Source organism: Carassius carassius, chromosome 13 (assembly GCF_963082965.1).
Source record: "Carassius carassius chromosome 13, fCarCar2.1, whole genome shotgun sequence".
Lineage (NCBI taxonomy): Eukaryota > Metazoa > Chordata > Actinopteri > Cypriniformes > Cyprinidae > Carassius > Carassius carassius.
The window spans coordinates 5,065,946-5,074,723 of NC_081767.1; the positions used below are offsets into that span (position 1 = coordinate 5,065,946).

The 8,778-nt window shown below is 40.1% G+C and overlaps 1 protein-coding gene across 3 annotated transcripts; it reads right to left on the reverse strand.

Annotated features, from left to right (window-relative positions):
* Window positions 1-430: 430 nt before the first annotated feature.
* Window positions 431-8,517, reverse strand: LOC132155882 (EH domain-containing protein 2-like). Of its 3 annotated transcripts, none has more exons than XM_059564632.1 (7): window positions 8,379-8,517; window positions 6,845-7,320; window positions 6,283-6,459; window positions 4,399-4,496; window positions 2,073-2,485; window positions 1,692-1,856; window positions 431-1,609 (listed from the first exon to the last, which is right to left on the reverse strand). In XM_059564632.1, the coding sequence occupies exons 2-7, from the start codon at window positions 7,063-7,065 to the stop codon at window positions 1,052-1,054; spliced, it is 1,632 nt and encodes a 543-aa protein (XP_059420615.1). In that variant the 5' UTR covers window positions 7,066-7,320; window positions 8,379-8,517; the 3' UTR covers window positions 431-1,051. The 3 variants fall into 3 exon arrangements, with proteins under 3 accessions (XP_059420615.1, XP_059420616.1, XP_059420617.1); XM_059564633.1 differs by having other exon boundaries at window positions 6,845-7,309; window positions 8,367-8,499; XM_059564634.1 differs by lacking the exons at window positions 6,283-6,459; window positions 6,845-7,320; window positions 8,379-8,517 and adding an exon at window positions 4,791-4,962.
* Between the last annotated feature and the right edge of the window lie 261 nt (window positions 8,518-8,778).

Here is an 8,778-nt window from a genome sequence, read left to right on the forward strand (position 1 = left end):
GGTCTTAAATTCAAAATAATCTATACTGAATTGTAATTGGTAATCAAATCGAATCGCAAGCTTGTGAATTAGAATCGAATCTAATTGTGTACTTTTTGTGTACAAAACCCAGCCCTATTTTACAGTGCAGTTCTTTTTGTAAAAATTTATTTTCAAACCAAAAAGGTACAAGGATCTTTATTCAGCTCAATATATTTACTGTGAAAACAATGGTCATCTGAAGCAGACAGTGGAACTGTTTACAGTAGTCAGTAAGAAATCTCCATCAAATTATTATTATTTAAATTTTTTGCTTTAACGTGTATGACATTGTTTATATATATATATATATATATATATATATATATATATATGTGTGTGTGTATATGTCATTCATTCATAGTATGCAATGAGCTCATTCTTAATATATATATATATAAAACTGATCACATATAAAGAATGTCTCATTTTTATTTTAAAAGCAAAGACAACAACATGCTAGTAAACTGATTTATATGTTCCAAAACAAAGTCTCAGAAAGGTTTTCACTTGCCTCCTCTGGTCTACTGTCAAAGGAGTTTGAGAGTTTTAAGTGCTTGACTTCACATTCTGATTTAGCTGACTACATTAAAAGCCACATGGAAAGTGTGTAAAGCCAAGTCTACAGATTTCTACAATAAATGATGAAAATTGACTAAAATGTCTTATCTACAAGAGTTTGTTTGCTATCCATTAGTTCAGGAGCCATTATAAGTCATGCGTGTAGCATTTTTGGATGTGATGTCATATGATATTACCATCAGGAAAAGAATGGTGACAGATGCAACATTCCTTTCAAATGACTGAGACCAGTCTTTGGTTTATCACATTGCTCTTTGGCTTCCAGCTGGAAATCTTTGAACTGTTGTATTTGAACCAAAAATACAAAGACATTAATTGCCTGTTACAAAATAACCAATGTACAAAATGGCACGAAAATACAGTGAATGGAGATGCACTGCAGCTGCTGTGGAGCTAGACAATATGCAGGAAGTGCAGACAAGGATCAGTGGAAACCATGTAGGCGCATTGTCTAAGCATCAGAGCCTTTTTGCCGACGCTTGGATGGTGGTACGAGACGGGCAGGCAGCTCAGGGGGCAGCCCGTGACCCTCCAGTTTCACTTCAATCAGGTGGCTGGCCAGGGCAAACTCCTCATCATCCAGCATGCCATCGCGATCCACATCCGAGAGCTTCCAGATGCGGCCCAGCACAGAGTTGGGCAGCCGTGTGCTCACCATCCAATCTTTGGCTTTGGTGCCACTTAGTTTGCCTTCATTCGGTGCTAGGTTGTAGAAGATCTCATCATACTTTGGCTTGTCCTTTGTCACCACCCATTCCTCATCTTCCCCTCCCACTTCACCATTTTCATCCGCAGTCTCACCAAAAGGGTCACCTTCCACAAAGGGTCCGGCACGGGTTCCCAAGAAGGCCCCACCTTGGACCCCAAGTTGGACTCCAGCCTCTATTTCTTCCTGCCTAAGAAGGGGCATGAGTTTGGCAATGTCGGAAGACAACAACTCATCCAGCATAGCCATCAGGTTAGGCTTCAGGGCTTTGAACTTGGTGAAGTCATGTACCATTAGTTGCTCCTAAGAAAAGTCATTAAAGACTACATCATGCAAGAAAATTGGTATTTTAACTTCAAAACAAGGACCAGGTGGTTGCACTAACCTGCATCTTGGTACAATCAGGGAAGTCTCCAGGAGATATATGATGCTGTAGCTGAATCTTGGAGAAGATGACCGGGAGTTGGTAGATCAGGTTCTTCTTCTTATTGTCCTTCCTGAAGACAGACGGCATCTCTTGCTTCAAGTAACTGATGATATGGGCATGCACCTGTGAGTGAAGCACACGTAGACTCTATTGACATTCATCGTATAGACACAAAACACTGAAATATTATTCAAAATATCTTCTTTTGTGAAAGAAGAAAGTCATACAGGTTTGGAATGACATGCAGGTAAATGATGACTAACCCTTGGGTGAGTTTGCATTCATGCAGAAGTGTTAACTTCTGACATCACAGTGGTCATTATTGACATACTGACTTACCCTCACAAGACGTGCCCTCTTGACCAAGTCATTAAGTTTGCGTAGGGCTGCATTGCGTGGCAGATTCTGGATATCAGCAAACAGATCTTCCTCCTCTAACTCAAACAGCTTGCGGTTGTCGGACACCATAAGAGGTTCAGACCAGAAGGACCCAATGTACACTCTCAGAACCTCAGGAGTACCGAACACTTTCCCCAGAGACCACATTAAAGCTCCATACACCCGCATGAGCTGCTGGGTGTCAATCATATCAGCCTTGTTCAGCACAACACGGAGTTTGTCTTCATTCCCCTTGAGGGCCCCGATAGCCTCTGAGAATTCATCTGAGATCTCTAACTTGTGGGCATCAAAGAGAAGGATGATCCGGTCCACACGTTCAGCAAACCAGCGGAGAACTGCTGGGAAGTCATATCCTACAAAATGAAGGAAGAGGTAGATACAGAAACAAAAGAGAATGGTAACTTCGCTTGTTTCCATTTTAGCATTGACTTCTCTAATTGGCGGGACTCTTTTCAGTTTAAAGTCACACTGGTCTGTGAATTCTAGAGAAGTATGCACTATTGCTGTACAACAGAGTTCTGTTGTGGCCTAATAGTTAGAGAGTCGGACTTCTAATCCAAAGGTCACAGGTTCGAGTCTCAGTACTGGCATAAATGTAGGTGAGGGGAGTGAACGACCAGCCTTCTTTTCCACCCTCATTATCCACAAATGAGGTGCCCTTGAACAAGGCACTGAATGCCTGGTTGCTTCCCGGGCACCACAGCAAAAATGGATTGCAGTGAGTGTTTTCACTACTGCTGTGTGTGTGCATTTAGATGTGTGGGATACCATACTTGGCTACACGTCAGCCACTCACTAAATATCTCTGCTACTGTCCTACAGATTTGTTTGACTTCAACCCCAATCAAACATACCTGAACATGCTAATCAAGGTGTTTAGGTATACTTGATAATTGCTGGCAGGTGTGTTGGAGCAGGTTTGGAACTAAAGTCTGCAGGATGGTAGATTTCCAGGAGCAGGGTTAGAGAACCTTTACAACCCTGGAGCTCATCGTAGGCCTGACTTGAAAGGTTTGTAACGGGAAGCCAACCCTACTCCTGGAGTGCTATCTTCCTGCATACTTCAGGCCCCGTCCACACAGAGATACCTTTCACTGTATATGCATACATTTTGTATCATATTTGTGTTTCGTCCACACAGATCCGGCATTTTGGGAGAGTGAAACCTAGATTTTTTGAAACCTGGTCCCAGAGTGGATAAATCTGAAAACGGCCATACGTTTTCGTCTAGAGAGCGAATCCATATATTTTCTGAAACGCTGACATCATCAGACCACGTCTCGCCCCTAGTCAGACACCGCTATATTACATAACAAAAACCAAAACATGAACAAACACTGAAGGATTGTCTTTTTATTAACTATCATTGACAGATTAATGAATGTTTTGTTCCATATTCGTTTGTATACCGCGCACAAGGTCCAAGTGCGCATAGTCCAAGTCTTCTTCTCCATTTTTAGTGTATCTCTGTGGCAGAATTACAGCGCCACATACTGGTTTGGCATGTATACTCCTTTTTTGTCGGTTTTGTGGTTTTGTGTAGACACAGATATTTTTTGTGATGAGGAAAAAAAAGATCGGATAAGGAAAGCTCTGGCTGTAGCCTCAGTTACAGATTTACTCCAACATAGCTGCCTGTTATTTTTAAGCAATCCTGAACACCTTAATTAGCTGTTTCAGGTGTTTTTGATTAGGATTGGAGCTACTCCTGTTCTGTGGACTGTAATTCTGGAACCCAACTGTTGTGCTCTATTGAAACTATTATACAATTTTGAGATCCTTTTAGCTCTTTAACAATCTTCTTAATGATGATGTGCACATTTTTTTGTGGACATTATAAGCTAAAACAGTTATGAGAACAGTTGAATCCTCCAGATATTCCTACGTCCCACCATGTCATGCCTTCACATTCCTTTCCTTTCCTCTCCCTCTCACACCTTAATGGCTCACTTTCCGATTCTGTGCTTGGAAAATATGTGAGGAAAAGCAGACATCTACCAGAAAGGCGAAACACTGATAAACTAAGATTACCCAATGATGATTTCTGTAGGAGAGACTATAGACTGATCATCTGCTGTTTACTCTGAAACATGTCTCAGATTAGTATTATCTGTTTTATTTATGCCAGTTAGTACCTAATTCCTACACAGAATTAAAGAGACAATGTATACCAGCTTAAATGAAGTTAAGTTTCAAATGGGAAATGAATTGAAATTTGGCATAAAATACCCTCAGACCCCACTCTTTACTTTCCCAGTCTGCTTACCTCGACTAACTCTCTGTTTGGCTCCAGAGAGAATGCCTGGGGTGTCAATTATGCTGATGCTCTCCAGGACCTGGTTGGGCATCTGAGCACACTGGAACCTGTCAGAGACAGAGATGAAGTTTAATCAGATTTTGTATTTCATTTAGTGATGGAACCAAACTTTCATAAGTTCATTGAATGGGTAAGTCAAGGAAAAACTTCATGTTGATGTATTTTGATGCATTTCATGTTTTGTCTATGATTTTTCTGCTGTTATAAGCTGCAGTCACCCAGTTGCGATTTGATTCCTTAAAAGGGCACAGCACAATTATCAAACATTCAGGAACTCTTTAGTTAAAATCAACCCCCCCCCCAGCTCTGGCCATTCTCATGAGCCATTACTCCTAACCCACTGTTGTGTGTGATCTAAGAAGCAGACTTCTAGCGTCACTCCTCCCAGGCCGACCCATTGTGTGGAAGTGGTGCTTGAAACACACAGGGCTTCCTGAGGGAAAATGAACAGCACTGCCAAAATCAAACAATACTTGCCACTAATGATCTGTGGCATAGAAAAACATGTTCTCTTCCTGGACTGCTTTCCTGGGCAGGAAGTAGGAGAAAAGAAGTTCTCAAAACATGTTTGCAAAAATAAAACCAAAGAGATCATAGCAAAACTGTATCTGATTAAGACTCCCTGGCACTCAAGACAGCACCTCCTCTGGTGTTGACAGACCAACTACAAGCTAATTATGTTGAAACTTTCTTAGCAAGGTTAATGAGAGGACTGATGTATTCAGATGACCTGGACTTGAACTAAAGCTTACTTTCCTCCCACTGTTTGGCTACTGCTTGGTATTTTAATCCCTGACATTGCTCCATCTACCACTTCTTTAACCAAATTAATATTGATCAATAAATATTAGAACAATATATATTTTTGTTAAATTAGTAAGACAATTTTTTATTTTTTATTTCTATATTAAATATTTTAGCAAAACTGCTTCATTGTTTTTTAATATTTGAAAAACCCATGTGGTTTGACCAACATGCAGAAAATAAAACATAAATTAGCAAATTACATCAATGAGACCCCAGCAGATCCTCATGACTGTATATCATAAGATAATTTTAACTTTTCATGGCAAGGCACATTTTGAAGTGTCATGTTTTATGATTCCCAAAAAATGTATTGATACATATTTATAAAATATTTACTTTTTTTTTTTTTTTTGATTGACATGTATCCACTCAAATGTGTTCAAAGTGTAATGAAAATATGTTATTACTTTTAACTTAGTTATTACACCAAATGACATAAAATTGAGATCTGTTAGACTTTGGTGCATTCCATTTAATTTGTGCTACATGAATGCTACCTTAAATCATGATGTTCTCTTTCTACATCATAATGTTAGTAAGCAATCTCACAGAACATGCTTGCAACTGCATAGCATCAAGCTGAAAAACACCTTGGCAACCTCACACCAATGCGCTTGCAACCACTCATGTCAATTGGTGGAATCTTCTGAATCTTCAGAAATAACATTATCTTCAGGAAATGCAAACATCCTTTCTTCAGAAACTTTAAAACTCATAAATATTTGATTATTTAAATTACAACTTTGAAACAAGGTACACTCTTTAACCGCTCATTGCCCTCTCTTGTAATCTCTCCCTTCCACAAGTTTTCCACAAATAAGGAAAGTCCCTCTTACCTAAGAAATTTGGCACGGACTCTTGAAATTCCTTAGCAAAAACTAACACACTGTTTCTCTGTTATCTTCCCTGCATGCCCAGAGTAAGACAGATCAGTCGACACATTCTTCCAAACAACCCACCCTCATTTGTCATGTCATGTCATACATAGCGGCTCAGTGTAACATCTGCCTGTATGACTCTATTCACCTGTTGAGGAAAGTGTTTCCGAAGGGGTTGAGCTTGCGGAAGGGTTTGTTGGGATCCACTATGAGGGCGTTTCCAGGAATAAGTCCCTCCACATCTCCATGCATGATAGCAGTGAAGTTGTCGGTGGTGGGCTCTGGCCCTATACGACTCCCTGGAACATCCTGTTCCAGCAGATACCTGTGTTGACAGAACAAGCTAAGGTTAGAGTGTTGACATGATCGTTTTTAATAACCGTGTAGTTTTTATTCTGTCATCTGCTAGAACAAACAAACCGCTGAGGAACAGTTGGATTTAAGTTCAGCTAAATGTATTTCCATTTGGTAAATAACCTAAAACCAACCCTTGAATTTAATACTGAGTTCAAACCAATGTTAGATAGACAGAAGATAAATAGACATCACACATAGTGAGCTCCCAAGATCCTAAACCATGAGTGGACTAATACCATTATCCAGGGCCATAACCACATAGACACCATAGTTTTAGCTTCTGTCAAAGATTACTTTAACCCCATTAATAGCCTCAGAAAAGCCCTAGTAAACTGACTTATTTAGAGTCTTACTTGATGAAGGTAGTCTTTCCTGTGGAGTACTGCCCAACCACTAGCACCATGGGTTTGTTGTCAAAGTCGGCGTCTTCCAGACTCGGTGAGTGGAAGTCATCGAAGCAGTAGTATTGCTCCAGGGGCAGGAGTTTCTTTCGATAGAGTGACTTCAGGCCCTCTGTCACTGTCCTGATCACCTCAGGGGCCTTCTTGACATTCTTGCGTCCCCAGCGTGACATCTTCGACTTGCGGGAGTATTCAGAGTTTCCTTTGCAGTTAATTTATGGCTGTTTTGCACTGTTTACGTGTCCTCTGGGATGACTGTGAAGACTCTTCTCTCGCTTCCAGTATTTATATAATGTACCCAAATGTTCTGCCTTGAAGGTTTACAGTGTTTAAGGGATGCTTGCTGGAGTTATAAAACAGTATTATACAATGTTATATAACGTTTAACTCCCAGGTTTCTTCTGTTTTAGTAAGTGACTTTTTTTTGCCTGAAAAACATTAAAAGGGTAAATGTAAGGTTTAATAGTTGCTGGTTATATTTTATACAGTATTTGCTGGAGGTTTTAGCTGTATATTTCATTTATTTCTTGGTTAACAGGACTTGCTCCCATTAAAATGCCTAGCTTTTCCATTTACCTTCAAATAAAGAATCTAAAGAGACATTTTCAGCCTAGAGGGAAAGTAGAGTGCATTGTCCATGCATGTCCCTGGAAAAAGTTGGTGCTCATTTTGGAAACACTTACGCACACCCACCCGAACTCTGGGTCCACAAGCACACATTCATTACTTATTTCCGTATATTGAAAAGGGTGAACCATGTTTTCCAGCAGCAGTTTACAGTGGAAAGTTGAATTAGTGAAGGATTACGGTGTGTAAAGGGCTGAATACACCAGCAATGTGTCAAATTCAAGCACATTCAGTAGTTTTTCTTGAATCTTGACATGATTTTGCAGTAATTCCTCCAATGAGCATTTGGCTCACAGTGGATTCTAAACACTTGCAACTAAGGCATCATGCTTAACAAGAGGATTTATTCTGAATCAAAATGGAGGTTGTGCATAAGTAAATGCACTCCAGAGAGGCGTGTTTCTCATGTCAAGGTTGCCAACCTTAGAGCCTTTCTCATCAACTAAAAAGAGACTAGTTATGTTGCAATAAAAGTTCAACTTTTGCACAGCTGTCTTTGCAAAAGGATAATGGTTTGGATTTGACTTTTATGTAAGACTCACATGCCTTGACCCAAAATGCCCTGTGGCATTCTTCACCACAATTGCAACACAGACAGTTGAATTCTTTTGGAGAAGCCTTAAGCTTCAGTTAATTTCCAGAAGTATTACAAAATGAGAACAGTGTGTGCCAATAATCAGAGGAAAAGCCAAAGGCATTGGCTCCCTTGTTTAGTCCTTTTTTTCTCTTTAGTTTATTGATTCATGCATCCACCGTTCTGAACTTTAATCTGAAAATACATTTAATCTGAAAAAGAATTTTAGAGTGTAAAACACAAAGCGAAGGTACACTCCAAAATGTCCAAGACTTGTCTTCTTACCTGGAGAATGCTGAATCTTAGGTTAACCACACTTTCTTTTTTTGCGGAGGTGTTTCTACACACGAAGATGTGCCTTAGAAGAAGAATCTTTATCCAAGGCAAACAAGTACTACCAAGTCAGATGTTTTAAGTGATGGTTCTTCTCAGTTATTTCATGTATTTCAGATGAGAGGTCTTAATCTGATCTGCCTGTGCTTCTGACTCTTCCAGCAAAATCAGCTATAAGCATGCATGCAAGTACTGCCTCTTTCCCTGCCTACGTTTCTCTCTGCACCTCTTCTTCAAACTCTGCCTGACACAGAAGCAGAGGAGAGCCCTGAACGTCTGGTTGGTTTTAGGCGAGTGATGACAATGGGTTTAAACCAAAGTGGGGACAGGGAGTGAGGGGGGCGCATCAACA

Bases quoted from the DNA above. Each gene is read 5' to 3' on its own strand.
- LOC132155882 (XM_059564632.1), bottom strand. From the start codon at position 7,065: ATGTCACGCTGGGGACGCAAGAATGTCAAGAAGGCCCCTGAGGTGATC. The intron at 6,460-6,844 runs GTAAGACTCTAA...CTGTCAACACAG, and splicing joins GGAAAGACTACCTTCATCAA to GTATCTGCTGGAACAGGATG. The intron at 2,486-4,398 runs GTAAGCAGACTG...TTCATTTTGTAG, and splicing joins CAAACAGAGAGTTAGTCGAG to GATATGACTTCCCAGCAGTT.